Raw genomic sequence first — 23,932 nt, forward strand, 5'->3', positions numbered from 1 at the left:
AGCTTGACAAAGGTTCTGACCCGTGCACAAAGCTGGCGTGAGGAGGGGATGGCACAGGAACGGGATGTGTGGCTGGAAGTAGGGGGGAACCTCCTTTTGCTGACAGCAAGCCACGCTGCATCCGAGCTGTAATTTCGTTTGTCTACAGCAAAACCAGCAAAGATTAACTACTCTTGGATTGTCACTGTAGTAAGGCTTGAAATTAGAGTAAGCCAGGAAGTCAATTTTAACTAGAAAACAAACTTTTCAGGCTTTTTAGGATCCGTGTGAAGAAGACAGATTCTTTGAGAAGCTGGCATTAGTGATAATGAGGCCTATATTGTTGCATATTTAGCTTAATATTTTTTAAGTAAATACTACATAATTACGTGAATTCCTTCTGTCTTCTAAGATTTTAAAATCAGTCAGTTATCTTGTATTTATCGATTTACTTCTTTTTTAAAATCAATCAGTAGTAAGGCTAAAATTTAAATTACCTTTTTGGCTTACACCATTTACTGTTCCTGCTGTAGTATATGTGGATAACCTCAAAGCTCATGACTTTTCCTTTTCAGCCTTTATACATAGTCCCCCTCCCCAAGAGAAAAAAAAAAGCTCTTTGGAAGTAACTAATACAAAATGTTTGCCTATCTTTTGCTTGATGATTGAAGAATAGTTGAAACTTGCAGAGCATGTTTTTCAGCTTTTAAAGATTAATGAAAGAAGGATACTGATTCCCTTTACAAAGAACTCTTTTCCCCAAGGGTTTAGTCCTGCTTTCAAGTTAAAATGCTGTAATAAGTTGAAGTATAAACCAGTTAACGTCTTTTCTCCAGGGAGTATCAGGCAATAGTGGTGGGATAGCTTGGAAAATAAAATTATGTATTCAAGGAAATCATGGCTAGTTTTGGCCCTTGTTAGGCCTCCCAGTATTTTTCGGTTGATCTTTTTGCAGTAGTGTATGGATTGTTGAAGAAAGCAGCAGACCTAATTTTTGTAGATCAGGAGCATTCTTAGCAGTTCTTAGAAATAGGATACTTCGGTGTGTTTTGGGTTTGGGGGGCGGGGGTGTGTGTGTGTTTTGTTTTGTGTTTTCCTTCAATATCTGTGTACACAATAAATCCCATGCGTTTGCTTTGTAAAAATTAACAAAATGTCAAAAACAATTTTGAGGAGAAGTTATCTTGAAGCTTGAGCTTGGTGGCAGGTTGGCTTTGGAAACAGCTTTTGCAGTGATGTGCTAAATGTGTTCTGGAGGATATTCTTAGGTTCAGGGGTCTGCTTGAATGTTTTAATTTGCATGGCTTTATGTGGGAGCAGTGTAGTTTAAAACAGAATAGCAAGCTGAGTAGAACCTTTGGGTATATTTGCTGTCTGAGGAGTAGTGGGTTTTCATACAGGTTTTAGAATTCTTAAAAAAAAAAAAAAAGAAGTTGTGAATGGTTTGACTTTTTTCCCTTGACTTTTTTTCTTCCCCTGTAAAGCTTGTTTTTCATGTTTTGTTAGTGGGGAAATAAGAGCAGAGAGAGACACCAGTGTATAGGCATGTGTATGGCTGCAATGATATAAAATATTGCAGATGAAGAAATGTTGACATAAGCATCAAAGTTTGTAAAGCCTGAATTCTAATCTCCAGGAGTATTATTTACCTCAAACACAACCCCTGCAGACAGTATGAAGTTAAAACTAGTTGTATGTGAAATAAGCAGATTGCAATTGGGGTTGAATTTTTCTGTTATCCTATCCTGGAAAATTGCCATTCATACTATTTGCATAGAAAATACTTTAATTTTGTAACTCTAGGTGGCTCTTGGGGATTTGAGACAAAGGAAGACACGCTGTGTGTGTTCACAATGTGAAATTCCTTAGAAGACAGGGCTCTCAATCCAGGGCTTGGATCATGTTCCAAACTTCTAACTCAAACCTGATTTGCCTCTTCTGGACTTTTTAAAAGTGGATCCATGGTTGTTACTGATCCATACACATAATTTTTAGTTTACAGACAGTGTTTCAATTTGATTTTTCTAAAATTGTGTTCTGCGCTTCTTCAGGTGAAACTTCATCATTTGGACCCAGCTAGGTAGCAGCACAAAAAAAGCCTTTCTTTCCCCTCCAGATGCTGATTCAACTTTCAAGTGTAGAATGTTTGCTGACTCAATTATTTCTTACCTATCTCTCTCTAATGGTAGTTAATTTTTTTCCTGTGCTGTGCTTTCTTCACTAAGTCATTATATAACTTCAATATGCAGTCAAAACACTAGGCTTTTAACATGAAAAATGCAGTAAATGTTAGTCACTTGTCATCATCTTCTTGAACAGGTTTTTATGGGAATGGGAGGTTTCTTATCAAGAAAAATCCAACAGCAATGTATAGCCAGAATTTTATTCTGGCCCTTTAAGCAAGATATCTTTATTTAGATAAAATATTTTTTGTTTGTTTGTTTAAAATTAAAGAAAATTTATCAGGGCATTTCTTTAAAGTAGTGTTTAACTGGCTTAAAAAAAAAAAATCAAAATGGGATGCTTACAGAAAAACAGATGTGCTAAAAGTGCTTGGCTTTCTGTGTCTGTCAGAACAAACAGCAGACCTTACCCTTCTTCGACAGCAAACCCTGAGGTCAGCAGGTATGTCTCCTGTTTTCTTGATGACACTACACCAAGCTACAGATGATTGCTCTTTTTGTCAATATCATGTAGTGATGCTCTAAAAACTAAAGCCTTTCTTGAAATGGAGGGTATGTTTTTGCTGTACAGTGGTGCAGTCAATGCAAAGATACTTTCATAATCTCTAAATCAAGAGCCAAATAAGGGAGTTCACTGATTATAGTCTTAACATGTGCCAGTCGTCTTGTCAAGGGCAGCGACGCACCCTTAGCATGAGAAGGTTCTTTTTCTTACTATTAAAAAAAAACAACCCAAACCAAAGAAACAAACCTTGATTTACCAGTGTATTTTAACCTCATTAACTCCATGTCATTACAGAGAGTGTCACAGAGCATGGCATTTTCAACAAGGCCAGTAATCTCCATCTCAGTTTTGTTCTTTTGTGGATCGCTTTTGGATTATATTTACTATGACCTTCCATTCTGCTCTTTCATATCTGCTTCTAGAGTTGGGCTTTGTGTGGACAGAAGGTAGATACAGTATATACTGAATCTAGGAATATGCATAAACAGCATGTGGCATGGTTTGTGTGTTGTGGATTGTTGGAATAGCTCTGTGCCAATTCATCAACAATAATTTGTGCATATTAATATATTTGGATGCATTTAATTTCATTGGCAGTTAGCCTACTCCTTAAGTTATTAATTTGTGAAATCTGTTTTGAAGAAGGGTAAAAACTTGTAGGCAGCATATGGTGTGATATTGGGGGGAAAGGACGGCTGCGGGTGTGAATTTTATTTTGTCAGTTTAGTGGGAGTACCTCTTGTTCTTTAAAGATGCCATCTGCACAGGATTCTCACTGTAAGTCTTATGCTTCTGTGCAGATCATGCAAGATCTCACTGAGCTTTTAAGTTTGGCTGCTTTGGGGGAGGGCAAAGAGAATATTTTATTCTGTGCCACCTTTTGAAGTATTTTATCTTGTATAAAGGCTTCTTTTCTTTGCCGTCAACTTGCTGTTTAAAAATACCTTGAACGGTCTACAACTTACTAGCTTTTAAATGCTAGTTGTCATAATGCTCCGTATCGATCAACTATGTCACCATAGTTTATGAAAAGGCCTTTCCCTGATTTTCTTTTTTTTTTTAAATTCAGGTTATTCTTTACTCTTATAATACAAGGCAGCCATTGCATTAACAGGAAGAACAATTCAACTTCACATCCTGGCCAGGAGAAATTGTTCCTGGAATATTTTTTTATCCTACCTAGATGAAAACCCAACCCTTGTGGACTTGTCACATGAAACTTTATGTGGTTGTATCAGGATTGTTGTCATGGTCTGCAGCTACAAGACAGCAAAATATTTACTCCAAAGGAAAGTATTTTTACTTGTATTCTGATCTGTTCCTTTTTACTATAATTGTGATCAGTTTGGGGACACATTGGCTAGATTTGGCCCACAGAAGGCTTCTGTCTAGCTGTTATCTTTTCTTCCTCGTGGGGGAAGCATATGGGGAAGTAAAATGGTTCATGCCATAACCACTCAGGTGCACGGAAATTTCTAGTGGAGAAACCTGCAGTGATACTGCAGTATCTTGGACAGGTTCTCTCCTCCCTCATTTTAGGAGTTTTTGTAAAGCTATTGCTATTTGAAGTATTAAAAAAATTTATTCTAATATAGAAGCTCTAATACTACTAGTAGAGGAGCTTATCTGTAGATTTCATAGTGTATGTGTATCTTCCGTATTCATGTTGTTGCAGTTCTTAAACTCTGCATTAATTTCTTTACCGAGATGACACTTCAGAATACAAGTATATCAGGGGATATTGCAGGATCTCATCACTGGTGAGTTTTAAGAACAATTCAGGGAAACACTTGTGAGGAATAATATAGGTAGCATTAATTCTGCTTTGAGGTAGAGGCCTAGACCAGGTGACTTCTCAAGATCTTCTACAGCTATGTTTCCTGTGATTTTAGTGGAAGATTCAATGCACTTTTCGGTGGTTTGGTCAAAAACACTCACTTTGTTTTGTTTTGGAAGCATGTTTCTTAATTTAAATTCACAGGGAAAAAATACTTGCAGTCCCTTGTCTTGCTTGAAACAGCTTCTCTATTTACACAGGCTATATGAAAAATTAACCTTAAGAGGTTTGTTTGTTTGTATTGCCAGATATTTTGGGAATGCTGACTCATTTTACCAGGCCTAGGGTGTGCACACATGAGCAAATTACCATCAAATCAGAAGATGAGAACTTAAAGGACATGAAGTGCTCCTGCCTCGTCTGTGTGCTTGGTCTTAACCCAAGCATACAGTTACTGCAAAGAAAATGACAGGCTGTAACCTCACAGCCTGGCTTACCATGCCCACACCGTTAGAAGAGATCAGTTGCCTTGTTTGAAGTGCTTTAAGCCTGGAGAAACAGAAATAAAAATAAGCGTAATTGGTCAGTAGTCTTCGGGAGAATCAGGGGCACGCAGTGCTTGCACGCCATTGAACTCATGCAGTTATCTACAGGTAAATGCAATCATAGGGAGCGTGCCCTAAGGCAAAGAATGGAAACTCCTCTGGGCTGTGAAATGGTTGATGTTTTGGCATCATTAGTTTGTGAGTTGGTTTAAAGATGTACATATCGTAAGTGTAGTATAGAGAGTACTTTCTGTGTCTGGCACACTGTGTACACTCAGGAATCATTGTCTGGCTTGGGGGTTTTGTTTCACTTGTGCAATAATAATATAAAATGCTATACTTTTTGTGTTTGATCATACTCTTGGTAACTTGTTTGATCCATTTGCTCCAAGGATGTCACTTGCCTTTAGGTTCTTCCAACAATACATGTCCAAATAGCATGTGTGGAAGGGCCGATCTGTTGCTCTGAGGAAGAACTTGTAGTAAAGCCTTCTTTGGTAGTCATTGCTTAGAGATGTGCATTTTTCTCCCAAATCTGGCAAAGTTAAGGGTAACCTTTCTTGAATCTCATCTCCATTTGTTGCTGATTATTTCTATATCAGTACTAGAAATGCTTTATTTAAATAAGCTACAAAAATGTATCTCCTATGCTGAACCTTTAGTCTGGTGTTGTTTACATGTTAGGTGATTGCTTTTAATTGAAGGTACAGCATGATACAGAACACTGCAGAGCTCCTCCAGAATTGATTTATAGCACTGCTGATAGCTGCAAACTTATTTTTTTCTTGACATACACTGGCAGGTATGACACAAAGGAAATGAACTGAAATACCAGATCCAGGCGATCTCTTTGCATTATCCTGTGACTCTTTTTTGCATTACTAAAGTGAATGAATGATGCATTGAGCCACAAATGCAAAAGCTCATACGCAGAATACCTATGTAGTCTAAAAATGACATTGAGGATAGTTAGCAGACCTGATTCTAGCAGCAGCTGTTACCTGTTTTCCATCCCTTCCTGGCAGCAGGGCAGTTAACTTTGGTTTCCAGAGCCGTGTGGTAGGAATAGGGATACAGGCATTAGGGCTATGGCTGTTTTGCTACCCAGCCTGTGGCTTTTAGGCAACTGCCTGTGCTGGAAGTTTGTTACAGTAGAGGGGATACGAGGGCTGGCTGTCTCAGAGATCAACAGTTCCTGCATCTCTCCCTCGTTCTGGCACTGGCCTTTTGTCCTGACCCACGGTGAGCTGTGTAAACCTGCTCAAACAGGTCAAAGACTCATCACTGTTTGCAAGTGATGAGTTCATCCCCTCAAGGTGAGACTAGTTTTTCTGTCAGATGGCCAAGGTGAACCATTTCACCGTGGAGTCAAGCAGATGCCAGCTCAGTGCAAGGGGAACATCCCTTTTGGCGTCAGTGAGCTGTTAGATGGGCTTCGCTGTTGTGTGAAAATGCCCTCACCTTCCCCTTCCCTGTCAAAGCTGGTTCCTGTGTTTTGTGTCAAGCTGTAATATTAATCTGGATGTGTGAACGGTCATGGGATGAAAAAGTAGAGGGGGCGTTACACACCTCTTCTGAGTCAGGGTCAACGTACTGGGCTGTTCCTGATGGCTGACAGAGCTGCTTTTGGAACCACTCCAACAACTGGGAGTCCCAAATTCCCTTGTTGCAATGTTTTCTAACTGTGAGACAATTATTTTTAATATCTAATTAAATTTCACTTCTTGTGAGCTCAGTCTTTTTTTATTATAGCTTTGGTAGGCCACAAGAGTTAATTACAGTCCTCTTTGCAGTGGCCTGTAACATGTTCGAAAATTGTCAGCCTGGCTGTTCCTCCATCAGCACTATCTTTTTTAATTAATTAACTCAACCAGTAGGTTCTTCAGTTGTTTCTCCAGACTCAAATATTAATTTCATGCAAATTTTCACTCATGTTCTTGACTTCTACCCAGTTTGCATAGATCCCTTTTAAAATGGGTGCTCAATTCCAGACGTCATCCAGCTGAGATTTTCCTGTCACCAGGGCAGAATAATTACCCCCCAGGCCTTCTCATATTCTTGTTAAGTTTCAAAATGCTGTTTGTCTCACAACTACAGCACAGTATTGTCATTTAGGTTGAGTTGCTATAGCCATTGCTCCTTATTTTGTGTTTGTCCACTTAATTTTTCTTGTTTCCTACTTCACAATTGTTTTTATTGAATTTAATTGATTTCAGATAGTTTCTCCCATTTAACAAGTTGCTCTTGAATTATTGTTCTGTCTTCCGATTATATTTGCACTATCTTGATGTAATTTGTCCCTTCTGTAAGTATATATTATGTGATGTCACTGAAGCTATTGAATAAAAATAGTGAATGCAATCAATTCCCTGTTAACTAAGAGGGCTGGGGACAAACTAAATGCTGGAAAAACATTATTGGTGTCTCGATCCACACTAAGTCGATTCAAATTCAGCTTAGGCTCAGAGCAGCATGAATGTGCGCAGTGTCAGCGTGGGTCTGTAAACAGTATGAACATGTTCACATGGCGCCGTGCCCAAGGTAATGAGCCTTCCAAGAAGAACTGGGGAATGCAGCGCAGAGGCACTAAATCTGGTTGCATAAAGAATGTAACCACATTTACTTGGTCTGGACTACTTAGTCTTGCCTGTACAGAACCAGTGCTGCTGTTTTTACTTTGCGGTGTGGATAAGCTAGATCATCCTCATAGACATGCTAGAAAATACATTCATATCTACTGCTGAACAGATGCTACAAACATTGCCATGCATATATCCTGACAATTTAATGTAAGTAGGTTGTTACCTATTGGTAACTTTTCATGGTTTTTTTGAGTGGGAGAAAAAGTGTAAAAACAATTACTTTTGAATGGCAATCCTAACACAACATAAAAAAGGATAAATCTGGAAAGTCTCCTGTGAATGTTGAGGTCACTCCAGAACTGCCCAGTTGCACACAAATATGCCAGAAATTACAAAAAAAAAAAGACTTTGAGTTGTCTGTGAACCTGAATGAAGTACTTGAGCATGCATTTAAGTGTTGCATTTTAGTCATAACACTTAATGTGAGATTTTTCTTACAGATAGCAAAACTGGGAAATATGAACTGACATGTTGTATTGGTTTTTTTGAACCACTTGGTAATCTGAAAGGTGGGGAATTGACTCTTTTCTAAAAGCAAAACCACCCTTGGCCAGTAATGAATTATTAAGAAAAATAAGTAAATGGCAGAGCATCTAGTTAAGGTCACAACTTGCATTCAATGCATGGGATATATTTCCTGGTTTTTTTGAGTTGTCAGTTACTCAGCTATAGAGCAAATTGCGTCTAGTTAATTTCTTTAAGTGGACCGACCAACCCATCTTTGCCTCTGGGTAAAGTTGTATTAATAGGTAAACAGATCAGTAATGAGCATGAATTCCACTTACTCTGTACAGCAGTGACATACCGAAACTGAGAACTTTCTGGGTTTGGGTGATTCATCCATCTAAATAGTCATTGTGTTTTGGTGCTGGTGATACATACAACGAGGAATACTTAATATATTCCATTTCTTTCAACAGTTAATGATTTTGCTATACATGTGCCATTCATGGCATATACTTCTTTCCTCTGGTGTACCATCTTTTGTAGCTGAACTCCAGGATTTTCAACTGGAAACAAACTCAAGGACAGTTTCTTTTTGTACACATAAGCAAACTTTTTTCTATTGAGCAATCTGTTATTTCAATAGTAATGGAAAAAATGCGGTGATCCAGAATCCTTTTGCCAGAAATTGGAAGGTTAAAGATGGGTTTTCATTTAGAATGCAAATACTTCTTTTTCCTAAGATACATTCCTCCCTCCACTACACACACACACCCCCCCCCCTCGCCCCGAGAAAGCCTCTTCTGATGTAATTGCCTTTCTGTGTGTGTAGGGGTGGGTGTAGTTTATGGTGCAATGCATAATGCAGTCTATCTAAAATAGTCCTATAATTTATTTTCTCTCTATTAACAGGAGTTGTTCTTCATAGTCTTATACTGACTGGTTCTGTTCTCAGCGTCTTCCACGTTTTAAATTAGTTTTCTTACGCGTCTTGGTTCTTATGTTAGAGTTTCCCAGAAGGGGTGGGGGGGTGGAGAAACATGCCAACATTAGGTCAGTATGTGTAAGGAAAAAAACCCACCTCATTCTTCTTGTGTGTTTGGATAGGGTAAGCAGTGGCAATAAATACAGATAAATTTACTTTCCATTCTAATCCCAGTACTTTACAGAATGGACTTAACTTATGGTTCCCCCAAATGATGTGTGCGCAGGTGTCAGATATATAAACGAGAGAATGTGTCCTCCAACTGCACTGGAGTGCATGTGTGTGTCTATTAGGACTTCTGGATGGAAGGGGCTGGCTTTTTATTTGACTCCTGTCAGTGCCAAATGAAAATATTTGTTTGTAATTAAAACAGGAAGAAGAAATCCGAATTTGTGTAACAATATTATCTAAATACAATGTATTCTGTCATCCTCCCAACTTCCCAAAACTGCAGGATTCAATGTGGCCCATGAATCTTGATGCACACACATATATACATGATATTTAATAGGTATTTTTAGACAATGGAATAATATAATACAGGAAAATATTTATATTAATATATAGAATATAACATATATAGAAAAATTGCAAACATGTATCACAAATCTCTTTTTATAAGTTAAGAAATACTGCTCTAGAACTCTCTTCTGACTTGTGATTTAAAAGGCTTCGCTTAAAAGTTAGGTAGAGCAGAAGAGCAAGTGAAGTTCTCCAGGTTGTGCCTCTCGGTGATTGAGTAGCTTGAGGGGGCTGGGAGAGTGGGTGGGTGGTGGTAGTGGTATAGCTCAAGAAAGGTGGTTTGTTTCGGAAGGGTTTTACAGTCATTCAAAATGAGCAATGGCTAATCTGGCAACCTTGAATAACTGGAGAAAAGGAGCCAAGTCAGAAAAATAAACACAGGGGAACTTCACATTTTCACCTGGTTGAGCAGTAACCCAAAGAGGAAAGATTATTGCCCTGAGTGTTCATCTTAATTTCTCTGATCTGTCATGTAATCCCTTGCTAACTGTTTCTGTCAAAAATACTCTTTTTAAAGAAGATTTACTGATTAACCAATCTGAATCAATGAATCAGTTTGGAGAGCACTTACTCAAGCAGTTGCCCAGCTTATCTGCTGGGGATCCTTAAGTACCAAGGAAAGGGGTGGTAATAATAAGCAGTCTAGTTTGTAAGCTCCTTATGCTGATCCGCTGCAGGACAGAGGAGGATGCGTTTGGTGAGGAAGAGCCCATGGTGATGTGGGAAGGCGGTTTCAGTGGGAAGCCGAGGTGATAAGATGAGAGAGGGTCAGGGCAACGGGGAGATGCAATGGCAAGAAGCCTGGAGCTGCAGCCTTAGTGTCCCTGATCTTGCTGCTCAGCCCTGCTCAAAGGGGGTGGTCTCGTCATCTTTGTGGTGGTCTTTAATGTTACTGGGTTTGCTCTTGTTCTGGGAGCTACTAGAACAGTTTTGTGGTTCATTCATTATTTTTATGTATCTGGATCTCACCACATCTTTTTCATTCATTTAACTGAATTGTTTTAGTCTAGTCTTCGAAAGCCACATACCCATTTTCCCTTGCTAGTACCTTTTCTGTTTAGTGAGTTTTTTTTCTGTAGCTTGGTGATTATATAAAACTGAGAAAGGTTCAGTGTAGGGATGCACAGTGTTTTCAAGCTTAGCCTCTTGCAAATGTCTATCGTCTTGCTTGCAATTCAGCGCTTTATAACTGCTCAGCATCTTGAGTGGTTCATATTATTTTAGCATTATGCATTTTCTTTATCAAGTGTCCTTTGTGTTTTTTATCTCCTCAATTTTTACCCTTTTTGGAAATCCTTTCGGATTGACAGAATAGTTTTGCCGTTGTGCAGGCTTTTTCTTGAATCTAAGCTACGTTAACCAGCACTGCAGTAGCTTACTCCTATTGCAGGTATTTGGCCGGCCGACTATTAACTGATTTTTTTGGGGGTGAGGTGGGGTGGGGTGTGTGTATCAAAAGTGTATCGTAAAAAAAGCCTCAACATTTGACAAAGATGACTGTTGACTTATTGAAGGAACTCTGTTCAGGGTTTTGTGTCAGTGTCTGTTGAAGTCTCCTCTCACCAGCAGTAAGACTGCAAGTCCACCTATGACTGCCTAAGAGGCTCACCACAAAGTTGGAAGTTCTCCTGCATTGCTGTTGCTGACTGTATGGTCTTAGACCTGGGGTCATGAGAGACCACCTTCATTCCACTTGAACAGCAAATTGTGTGCAAGCATGTAACTTGCCGCGAAATTATTGCTCTGCGGATATAGCCGCTAACTTGCTTCTAGGCAGAGCATATTCATTTCAGGGTTATTTTTAGTAGCTTTTGACCATACTCTGAATTTTATAGATGTTTCAAAGTTTGTACTTGCAGAACTGTTTTGCTTAAATTCTTTTCTCAAACTCACTACATCTTCCTGAAGTGGTACTGCTGATGTGGCCTAAAAACCAACAGAATGTTGTGTGGGCATTTTTATTAACTCTTGAAATATATGTGAAAGGGGGTGGGGAATCCCCAAACATTTCATACACTTCTATTCTTTAACAGGCCCTGGAACCAAAGCCTATAGCAAAGCCCTCCTGGTTGCTGCAGGCTTCCTCCTAGCAAAGCGTTACAGTGTAGTCGCTGACAAGTGTTTCAGTTCAGCCATGTACCAGGTCACATAAATGTTTTCCATCCTTCTGTGTTCTTCATCAAAGCTGTTTGGGGGCTGTGTTATTTTTGAATATTTTTGAATATTATTTTTGCAGTGTTTAAAAATCAGCTAAACAAACCCCCATTTCTGTCTTGATACCTTTCTGCAATATAAAGAAGGCATAATACCTAGATACAGTGGCTTATTACTGAAGCAATAAATTCATGCTTTTGCCTTGTATCTTAGAAGTGGTGGAAAAAGTACAAGATGTGGTTGGCAGAACTCAGGTGAATTTCAAGATAACTTTTGAGAATTTTATGTCAAAATTTTCCTATTAAAATATGAACTTAATGTGGTCAAACTGTTTGCTTGTACCCTTTAGGAATAAACAAAGGAAAATAAATTCACTCTTACAAATTCTAAAGCAAAGCTGTAAAATTGTTTGAATTTAAAGAATACAACTTACGCATTTTTGGAAACTCAGATTGTGCGCAATCACCTTTTCTTTTTTTCTTCCCCCCCCGCGATTATTTTTTCTTTTATGGTAGATTGCATGCTGTGTGTTTGCTGGTGGTAGAGATGTCGAATTGTTAAGTTAGTTTTTATGATCATGTGGTAGAAATTTTTTCATTTAACTTGGCTGCGGCAAAAGTTTATGTAGCTTTTTCTTAAACTGTTGTTAAAACAATTTAATATCTGAGTGTGTCATCAGTAAGTTTGTAAAAAATGTTCTGTAAAAACCTCTGAAAAAACCTTTTCTAATATATTTGACTCAGTATTTCTGGTTCTGCAGTTACATGTGGTTTTCATGCAGCCACTGAGAAAGGATGCTTCAGCTGAAGTGGAGTAAACTCACCAAAACTGCATGGTTCTTCTTTTTGATAACTCACATGATTACTAGTGTCACAGAATGTCATGCTTTTTCCTGTATAGACTTGTAATTTCATGTATCTGCATACTGTTGCTTTCTGAAATGAGTAGATTTTTTTTTTTTCTTTCTTTCAAAAGGGATTGTCTTTTGAGAATAATTGCTGTCACTAACCCCATTAAGCAAAACTATGCTGCTTCTGGCATGCAAGTGGAACAGTAGTGCATTGGCCTGGCTGGGCCCAGTGTTTGTAACAGATCCATTCTGGTCATGTATGGTATGGTCTGCACCTGAAACTTGAGAGCTGAGGTAGAACTTGGTTTTAGTTTTAGGTGCTAATAAGTAGGGCAGTTCTCCTCTGAAATACATTTTCAGAAAGATGCTCTTAAATGATGTTGCAATTCCTGTTGATGAACATAGGATGAAAACCCAAAATTGTTCTAGAAATCTTCATTGCTGTGCTACACTGTTTGTTTCCAAGGGTTGTGTTGAAGTCTCTTTAAATATTTCAGTGAGCACTTCCTCAGTTTGCGCTGACTTCTGATACTGTCTGATGGAGCTTCAGGGAAACATCAACACCAGATGGGGAACTGGGAGGGCTGGGAGTAGGGGACAAAAAATTGCTCTAAGGTGTTGCTGACCTGTGTTTAATGTAAAAAGGATCTCAAGCTGGCTGTGCTTTAGTGCATCTGAATGATTTCCTGATTGTCTCACAAAGTTGCATTACATAGTGATCTGTGTTCTTACTTCCAGAACCTTTATTCAAATAAATCAGTTTCTGTGTGGTAATATTTGTTCAGACTGGTTTGTTTGCTGTCTTCCGTATGCCAGCATGAAGCTAGTTTTAGAGACAAACAGAACCTCTTCCAGGAAAGCAAGATAGGCACCTGATTGTTTTTTCTGTATTTTGTATTCATGTGTGGTCCTCTCATTTCCCCGCTTCCCCACCTTTAATAGCTGTACAGTTGCATTTCACAGAGGAGTGGAATTTCCTTATCTTCTTTTGGTTTTTTCATCTCACCTGCGTGGGTGGACTTGCAGAACCAGTGCTCTAGATCTCCCTGCATCACAACAAGCGTTGTTGCCCAGTATTGCAGATTTATTACTTTGAGCATTTGAAAAAACAAAACCCGTTACTGGAAGAAGATTGAAGAACTGAAGCTGACAAAGGTAAGCCAGCTGCTTAGAACCTGGTTTTGAGACCAAATGTAAAAAGAATTTCCCAGATGGGTTTACCTGTGCTCAAGGCATTGCAGAAGTAGATTTCTTGCTTCTTTGTTTATGCCCTGCCTGTCCAGCATGTGACAGAATGAGAGTAGTGGTCGTACACCATGCATGATGATTAAAGGATATTTTCTTTTTTATGATTATACCATACATGACAATTTTGTCTTGACAGCGATATTAATTTGTTCCAATATTTACATTTACATCAGCAAGGTTCAGAAGTACAACAGTGCTTTTCTGCTAACTATACTTACCACAAGAGCATACATCTGTGTATAGAATATATTAAGTATCTCACTGGTTGCTCTTGCTCATTTCAGAAGCAGTTCATAAGAAAGAGAAATAAAGGTAACACTATGAAGCGCAGAAGTCTGCGAAGTACCACAGCTTTATTACTAGAGGTTGGATCCTGTTGGCAATCCTTAGACAGCCCAATCTGTAAAAATACTGTCCACTGATTAGGTGCTAGTGGAGACAACTGTTGATGCTAGTAAAAGTGGACTGCTGCATTTGAGGTTTTGGCACATTATTTTTCTGTCAATTTATGACCCACATATTGCAATGCTTGACGATTCCAGTTAAATATTGCCAGACTTTATTAATGGGGAGGGAATAGGTGTGGCAGACACAAGTCTTTTAAATTCTTAATATTTAATGACCAGAATGCTGTATAGGCTTTAATTTTTAGCTATTTTTCTTTCCAGCAAAACTAATTTTTTCCCACAAAAGTTAAGCACATGAGGATGTGTTGTTCTGAGTTCTGCCAGCTCTTTAGTTTACATACATCAGATTTTGATGTTTTCCAAGATGCTGCAATTAGTTACACAGTATCTTGGCTGTAGTTCAGTGCATCATACCTGTTTCATTTCAAACGTCAGTTTAAGAGACAGTATAGCAGGTGCAGTCATTGCTACCTCAAGGATAAGACCGATGTATGCCCCTTTACATTTTTCCCTTTTCAATCAAGTAAGTTCTCATGTTTTGCTACATTCACCATTTTCTTATTTTTATTAGGGTTTAGAGTATTCACGTTTCAGCCTTGTCTGTTTTGCAGGTTACTTTGTCTCGGCTCATGCAAGTGAAGTCATAGTGTATGAAGCACTCCATTTAGACCCATGAAAAACTGACACCAAAACACCAAGCAAGTAGAGCAAACCAAGAGAGCCTTCTGAGTTTGACGCCTGTAACTAGTCTTCTGGTGGCAACTTTGAGGAAGATTTGATTCTTGTGGTCACAGGGAAAGAAGGTCCAGCCACAGGCATGTAATAAATGATGCTTAATAAATGATTCCAAAAAGCTGCCTTTATGTGTTTGCTTTTACTTGGGATTGCTCAACTAGATATTGAAAAGAAAAGTGCTAGGGTGAGTCTCTAAATGTACTACCGGTTTTCCACTAGTCTTTTGCGCTGTGCAGGCTGACTTTGAATTTTGACGCTAACCAGAGGGACCGAGTTTTCCAGAGGGAAATAGTGAGAGAGACTGCTGCTTCTCAGAGTACCCTGGTACATCTCAGGCATGTCCAGGGAGCCTTACAGGCTTCTGTTTGCACAGTCTGTGATTTTAAATAAAAACAGTAAGTTTTAAATGGAAAATACAGGGGAGAGGCAGGCAAGAGGTACCAACCAAACATTTCTTCACTTGCACAGCATGAACACCTTTCTGTTACAACATTGTTTGCGGAGATGTAGACTGGGGATTAAAATAGGATTGTGTACAAAGTTGAAGCATCACACCATATTTCAAGCTGCTACAACAAATTAACTATTTAACACTTTGCTAATGTCGTGCGTACACTTGTTGCCTCCCAGCATGAAAATAAAGCAAATAATTGCAATATGCTTTTTGCCCAGTAGAAGTTACAATAATATAATGAGAAACTTTGTCCTGCGCTTTGAGTAAACAGAAGCAACAGGAAGCCGTTGGAAGGAGGACGGTGTTGCATTAGATACAGGAAAGAAAATTTAAGAGGGCTCTGTGTCCATCGCCTACAGCTCAGTATGCAGTTCAAGCTGATGTAGTGCCGTTTCTCTCTGGTAACATAGCAACTGGACCACACCTCCTCCTGCTGATGCTGAAAGATGCTAAAGAGCCCTTTGAGCACTATCTGGTGTACTGCAAGGGAACTGCACCGTTTTTAATTACCACAGCATTGCCAGCTGATACTTTTTTCCCCCCATGGAATGGCAAGGAAATTCTTCGTTCTCTGTCAAGTAATCCTGTTTTTTTGTTCACCGTTTGTGTAGTAATCCCATTTATATTGCAGAAGAGGACTCTGTTAATTTTAAATTAATGCCAGAATTGTGTCTATCAGTGCATTTTTATCTTGTTTCAAAGTAAGTTTTTGATTAAAAATAAGCATTCTTGTCCACCTGATGCTCTTCTCGTTTAGCACTCCTGTATGGTGGTATTATGTTAACATTTTGGAAGAATACTCAAGGATTTGAGCATGTTTTTCTTCTCGCTTAGACTTTGCAAATGACTGAAAGCTTTCCCCACTCCTAACCTCTCTTCTGTTGTGCAACAAAAGAGCTTTCCTTTAAGCATCTTGGTTTCCAAGCACAAGAAATCGTCTCTGGGCATTACTGAACGTTTGACTTAAGGTGTGATGAATCCTCTTATGCCAAGTTGAATTTTTTGATGTATACTGTAGATTAATGTTTAACTTAGCTAAAACAAGTGTGGAACTAGTATTGTTCAGAGTTTCTATTTAAGGTTATGTTGTTCGGATCTTGGGTTTTGTACAAAAAAAGGATATGCAAAGTCTGCATTGGATGTCACAGCCTGACTGTGTTTTGTCAAGGCTGTTTCCTTTGCTGCCTGTCTTAGATGATTGTTGCATTATACAATACAAAAACCTTATTCTGGTTTCATGACTTGCGTGAGGGAAAGCCGTTTAAACTACCTGAAATCTTACTTATTGATTTGTTTAAATGTATTGGTTCGTATTATAGTGACTTAACCAGTTCTTGTCATTGCACTTTGGCATCAGCTTGGGGAGGGGGCATAGTTTGGTGATGTATGGCAAAACAGCCATTGCAAAATAATGCTATTGGTGTTGCTGTACTTTGAAGGTTTCCTTTCTTCTGAGAATTTAAGAAAACAAATCCTAGTGTAGGTCAGAAAGCTTTTGTGGCAGCTTGTGCCTTGAGTACATCAAAACCAATAGCCTACCTAAACCAATATAAAACTGCGTACTTGGAGCTGTGCATATACAGTAAATCTGTGGCAATATTGTGAAAACTATATAAAAATGCAAATACACCATTTTGTTAACTTGATAATGCTTATGCATCCCTTCCCCCTTCTGTCTTTATAGGTCTACGAGGGCTAATCAATCTTGGGAACACATGTTTTATGAACTGTATTGTCCAGGCACTTACCCACACTCCACTGCTGCGAGATTTCTTCCTCTCCGACAGGCACAAATGTGAAATGCAAAGCCCCAGCTCATGTCTGGTCTGTGAAATGTCTACGCTTTTTCAGGAGGTGAGTGCTGTTTGCCACAATAGCAAATTTTTTTACACATATGCTGGCTGTTTCTTACCCCAAAAGGGATTGTGTTCTATTTGCAAATATAAAGGGAATGCAAATTATGTTTCCCGTGAGGGTATGGCAAAACAGCAGTAAAGGTTGCGTGTGACCCTACTGTCAAAAATACCCGACTGCTGAAAAGGAAACTATTGGCTTTTTAAGTCCTATTCTTAAGTCACCCTTGTTTAGGCAAAGCTGGTATTGGAAATAATTACAGTGCTGCCTGCTCTTCTGAGACTGATCTGCAAGTCTTTTAGTCTTAAAGCTGAACGTGTGCTTTAATTAAAGGTGCAAGTTGTAACTGGAAAATATGTCACAGGCTCTTCGGGTGATAATGGGAGTAAGAATAAAGCAGTAGTATGTTGCTTTGTGGTTTAAAGGTACTGGATTATGTAGGTCTGTATAAATATTTTAAAGATTGCAATTCAGTGCTTTCTAACATCTTTGTTATCATCTCTTATGCGGAAACCCATTAATGGCCAGGAGGATGTATAAAAGTGAATGTGTTGGTAAAGTTTGTGCCTTCCATGTACGAGCTGCTCTTCTTTCCCTTCTCACTTGGGTGACTGGCTTTGCAATGTGCCTTTCTCTGTAGGTCTAGTCTGTGCTGTATGAGACAGGCACAGTCTTTTCCTTAATAAATAGTCAAAGAGCTTTATTAACTATCTTAGTTGCACATCAGTAATGTAAGGACTATGGCTATACCTGGTCTTCTAGTTTTAAGATGAGTCTTTAAAAACAAACAAACAAATCCAGTCCTGTGCCTTTTCCTCAGTGATACATCTGCTTTATTGGTAAGTTTAAAAAAAAAAAACCACCACCCTCAAAACAACAACAACAAACCCCAAAACCAACCAAACAAAAAAACCCAACCAAAACCCAAAAAGAAGCTATAGTACATGCTGTCACAGAGCATTTAAGATAGCTGAAGATGTCTGTATGCAGAGCATGTCTTCTGTGTATATGCTGTCATGGAAGTTTGTTCAAACAGAGACCAACCTAAAATAGCTTTACCATTATCTGTGATTTTCAATTTGATTTTAATTCTGTGCCTTTTTCACCAGAGGTGATTATTTTTGGTCATTGTAGGTGTGGAAGGTAAAGTCCCCCTTAGCCATTCCAGTACAAAGTTGTTTTCTGGTCATACTCAGCATTCATGTGAATTTGCAACTTTTCATGCTGCTTATCAGTCATTAGTTGTATGTTATATTTTTTTTATTTATTTTCCAATTATTCCTGAGTCTGTCAGGAAAGGAGGTAAAAACAAAAGGAAGGCATACCAATAGGTAGCAGCTGTAGGATTACTGAAACCAGATGTGCAGTTAAATAGGGAAATATCACTCTGCCTAGATAAAAAAAAAATCAGTCATGGTATAGAAATACCAGTTTCTGTATGCAGTTAATATAGAAACCTATTTGCTTATTTTAAAGAAAGGTACTATTATAATCTTGATATCCCTTCATCAAATTATGGTATAAAGTCTCATTCCGATGAATATCGCCGCATTCTGTTTACACACATGCATTTTTAAAAATCCCTTGGGAAAGGGGAAATGAGTATTTCATTACAGATTGAAGGACTGGAGGAAAGATCAAGACTGTCTAGGATTTTTATTTCCATTTTTGTATGTGGAGTCCTGTTGATGGCCTAGGATGCCTTTTGCTAGCATATAACAAAAAACAGGCTGTTATCCAAAATGGAGCTTAAATGCAGCATTTGCATTAGTTTCAATTGTAATCAAGTTTAATTTCGCACACAAGTTGGGAATCTCAGCCTTCATTTTCCCCAATCAAAATTCATGCCTACGCTTGCATTAGTTCTAATAATTAATGCTCTGTGACATGAGGGTATATGAATGAGGGAAGAGCCATATCTGTGATACCAGACTGTGAAGATAGCAGTACAGTAGTGAGTGTCCTTATTTCACGCTGAAATACTGCAGCTATGTGCTGTGGGAGGACAACAAAAAGTGACTCAACCACCTTGAAGTAAAACTAGAGCTTAGTCCTCCACAAGCAAAACTGTAGTGTCTGTAACCAACTCGGTAAATGCCATGTTATGTTTATAGCTCTGTCAGCACTCATTGTAAAATTCTGTTTCCCAGTGAGTTTTAATTTCTCTACATTTAGAATTAAAACCAAAATCGTGCATTTTTGGAGCAGACTGGTTATCTTTCATGTCACAACTATATGCAGTGGTTATGATGAAGATTCCTACGCTGTCTTTGCAGAGATGAGGTCTGAATGAAGGAAAGCTAACCAGTGGAGATTTCAGTGCTATAGTTAAGAATTCCTTTGTAATTGAATTACCGGGGAAACTTTGGTTCAGGTCATGTCTTGTTTTTACGTAGCTTTCCCACCAGGATTAACTGATGTAGTTATCCCAAGGCATTTTACCCAGTGACAAACGATCAGGGCAAGGGTTAACTTCATCTCCCCTCCACCCTTCTTTTCTGAAGGTGTGATCTTACGCAAATGGAATGCCAGGGGATCTGGTGAATGCCTGCCAGTAAGAACTCTCCAGGAGAAAAAGAGACTATTTTGAGCATTAAATGAAACTTACTATACATAAATAAGCAAGTTTTGCTATCTTGCTTCTTAAACAGAAAACGCTTGTCCCTTTTTTTGTTTAAGGTCATTTAGTTATATAGGTTGTGTGATTTCTCTGTGATAAATAGGAAGCTACAAAGTTGTTTTACCTTGAAGTAGGTTGATGGTGAGTAATGAGTGTCAGATGGCTCTTAGAATTGAGTTTTTTCCCTGGTAGCTTTTCTTGTGAATATGCCAAGCATTGAATCTCTGTTTGTTTTAAAAATATCTGACTGCATCAATTAACATTCTCATTTGTGCTACTTGAAACCTATTTCTCAATAGAATCATGACATGAATTACACTGCATAAGAAAAGGAATGAAAAGGATTTGGGAATAACAGATAGTGGTGAAACTGGATGGAGGGAAGATAGAACACACAGAATCCGTTCATTGAGCCTTTTGGCTGAAAGGGTTTGTGCACTACTTTTTACCTACTGGTATTTGTGTTTTAGTCTTGCTTCGCCAATGAAAATTAATTTCAAGATGGTCCACACCCTAAGGTTTACCTAAATCCTTTACAGAATGACCATTCAGGATGGTAGGATTAGTGGATCTGTATCTCGGTGTACTCCGACTGGAATAGCAAGATTACCTGGGAAGTATGGCAGAATGCAGTGCATCCACTCAGAGATGTAAAGAACAAAGCCGTCTTTATTCCCATCATTACTCATCCTCAAGAGCCCATCAAAGTGCACAGCACAACTATGTGGAGAGTTGAGAAGTGAGGACAAAAAGGAAAAAGAATGAGATGATTTATGGCTGTGATACCTTAAGATGGTACACTGTTGAAATGGCTGCTGTATAAAATAAGTTACAGCAAAGGTCCAAGGGAGAAAAAGTAGTAAGGCTCTTTACATAGACAGAGGCCTTGCATTTTGTAATGGATAATGCAGAGTTTGTGCCAATTTAGTAAAATCCTTTCTCTGAAATAAGTATAGAACATACAGAGTGTGTGCAAGCAAAATGGTTTTTCTGACTCCTTGAACCATTGCTCTTTGTTAGGAAACCTCAGGTAGGTGTTCTTTTATTCTGAAAGACGCATGTATTACCCACTCCTTTTATCCGTTGTAAATTTTCAGTCTTAATTGAGAACCAATTTCTAAGAGGAGGTTTTACCTTCTCAAATTGGACTGGAGCCTGGGACAGGATTTATGCCTATAAATTCTTGATTATAAAGCTCGGAGACTGTTTAGTTGATGCATATGCAGGATAGATCAAATGTATCTGTTTGTTCACGTAATTGGAAAACTTCCATGCATGTGTGTTTGGCAGGAGGAGAAAGAAATGCAGATGTGTGTGGTGGTGTTTTGTTTTGTTTTGTTTTTTAAACCTGACTGGTATCTGTATACTTTTGGTAACAGTAATGCAAAATACGAAGCCTAGAATCCTCTAAATCCCCCCTATTCTTTCTTTTAGAATCCAAGAGCAAATGTTTAAGTGCAAAAAAAGAAAGTTAACGTTACTGGGGTTGTGTGTAAGAATGGAGGTTTTGAATCCTGGTTTGGTTTCTTCCCTGGAACAGCAATTAAACAGTGTATTACCAAGCATTTTCAAATTGCTTGAACTAGTTCTTTCCAATATAAACAACTGATACTACTGAATTGAAAACAAATGTAAACAGAAATTGTTTTAAATTATATTTGGAAGAATTGTGCCATTGAAGTGTTTTAAAGATGACTTGCAAATACATCATTATTTAGATTTGCACACTTTAATGAAAAGGTTTGTATAATAGTGATTGAATAAGACTTTACATGGACTTTCTTCCTTTTTGTGGATTGGAACAGCTCTGATAGGCTGGTCTTCCCAGCAACAAGGAAATGACAGAGATGGGATGGATGTTTTATACGTTCCAGTTAAAATCTTGCTATTGAGTATGCTCAGATTCTTTTGTTTCATTTTTGATTTATTAGAATAGTGAAGCTTTCCTCCACCCCCACGTATATTCAACAGCATTCTTACTAGGTGTGTTTCTAGTTTCTGTGTGATAATAGCTAATAATTTGATAAAGCTTCTAGTTAGATTCTTTTAATCCTAATGAAGCACTAGAGAATGTAAAATCTGCTGGCAGGTCTAGTGTCTGCAGTGGAGTAATTATGGAGAGTGCTGTTGGTTAAAATGACTGGAGAGCTCTGGGACTAATTGTAAGGAGTGACAGAACAGAGAAGTTTTATTGCTGCAGTTCCCTGAATTATGTTGAGCAGCAGCTGCGTCAGCAGATTTCAATTACCATACTACAGCTCCAGTCCCTTGGTGTCATTCTTGTTGGCATCAGAGTTAACTATTGATCTTTTTATTTATAGAAGCATTTTGTGTTGTTTGGCTGCAGAGGTGTATTTTCTTGTTTGGAAAAAGTGGAGCTTGCAATAAGGAAATTTCTTTGCAAGGAAATACACTAAAACCCTTTAGAAAACCCTGCAGATTTGAGGACTAGATGAGGAGATTGTACTACCTTTCGCCTGCCTGTCCCTTAAAATACAATATGTTTTATCTGGGCAGGTTTGTAACACAATGCTTGCGCTTGCACTGATATAAAATGCTCAGAGGCTGGGCAGGGAGAAACAGGGCTGGGGAAGGAAGCCCACTTTTCCAATGAGAGTGAGAAATTATATACTGCTGGGGTTTTAAATCTTATTTTTGTTCTGTGTATTTGCTGCTTACTGTCTTCTGTTTGGGAAGAATAACTGAAAATAAACTGCTATTGATTTGATAGGATCTTGGCAAAACATAATCATGGTGGTGCAGGCACCCTGTACTGGCAAGCACCTTTTCCAAAGGCTAGGGAAGGCAAAATGACTTATAAATTTTCACTTATTAAAAATAAAATGTTACCCCGTTAAATACAACCTGAAACCCAAGTGAATAAACTCTTCTGGGCCTTTTCTGGCTCCCTGCAGAGACACCACAAGCATCTCTGCTTTGCTTTTGGAACTGGTATCGTGGTGCAGGGGTTCGTGAACAGATACAGAAGTCAGCTTGCTCAAGAAGGGACTGTTAGCTTTAGTCTCAGACTCTGGATGCCAGAATTGGCAGCAGAAGTGAGGACCCAGGAAGATGAAAGCAGAAGAGTTGCAGCAGTAGCAGTCGGATGGAAGTGGAGAGGGTAAAGGAAGGAGCTGAACCTTAACTCAGGGAAACACAGACCCTTAGTGGGGGGAAGGCTGAGGGGGGGTGTTTTGGTGGGTTTTTTGGGTGTGGTGTGTTGTTTGGTTTTGTGGTTGTTTGGTTTTTTTTTTTTTTAAGTGGGACCTGGCTGGTTTTTATTTAAAAAAAGAAAAAAAAAAAAGAAAAAAAAAAGGAAAAAAAAGCCAAAACAAACAAAAAAACCCACCAAAACCCCAAAACAAACATGACTTTCTGTAGCCCGTTATCTGTTGTCCTCTTCTGTGCTGATTTACCTCCCCAGCTGTGTGTCACCACTCAGCAGTGGTGTTTCACATCAGGGTTTTTTGCTGACTGAATAATTTGTCTGTGCACTCTCTAATATGCTTCTGGCAAAATCACTTGGGGCGATTTCAGTCACTACGGTAGCCAGCTCATCAGATTTTGACTGAAGCAGATTAAGAAGCAGATGCAGGAGCTGGTCCAGGACCAGAACTCCGGCAGTGATGCCCTGCAGGAGTGGTAACAGGCAGCTGACTTTGGGGATAGGTGAATGAAGTGGTATCTTCAGCTCTGCAAACAGCTGTGCTGAATAAAGTTGTTTGTAAAGCCTTGCACTGCTATAGCTATATGTTGAAAGGCCAATACTGGCATGAGGCTGCTATCCTGCTTGTAAATTTTTCCATGAGATAGGATCGTGCCCAGCCATTGGCTTGGTTCAGGGACTGGATGGCAGTTGGCATCTGATACTCTCATCTTTACTATTTGCCCTGATTTTTGGGGGCATGTAATTTGTAAACGAAATTGCTGATCTCTTGCAAATGTAGGAATTTCCCCCCCGCCCCAGGCTATTTTAATAAAAGCCAGTGGTATCAGTAAGGAATTCTTGAGTGTTGTTTGCCCGCCCC

The 23,932-nt window shown here is 38.8% G+C and overlaps 1 protein-coding gene across 2 annotated transcripts in view; it reads left to right on the forward strand.

Moving 5' to 3' along the window:
• Nucleotides 1–23,932, forward strand: part of LOC104078820 (ubiquitin carboxyl-terminal hydrolase 22) — a 57,068-nt gene that overhangs the window by 11,765 nt on the left and 21,371 nt on the right. For both annotated transcript variants that reach the window (XM_009580607.1, XM_009580608.1), the window contains one exon: nt 17,115–17,284. In XM_009580607.1, the coding sequence (XP_009578902.1) occupies nt 17,115–17,284 (170 nt within the window). The remainder of the gene's footprint in view (nt 1–17,114; nt 17,285–23,932) is intronic.

Source organism: Fulmarus glacialis, unplaced genomic scaffold (genome assembly GCF_000690835.1).
Source record: "Fulmarus glacialis isolate BGI_N327 unplaced genomic scaffold, ASM69083v1 scaffold10926, whole genome shotgun sequence".
NCBI classification, from domain to species: domain Eukaryota; kingdom Metazoa; phylum Chordata; class Aves; order Procellariiformes; family Procellariidae; genus Fulmarus; species Fulmarus glacialis.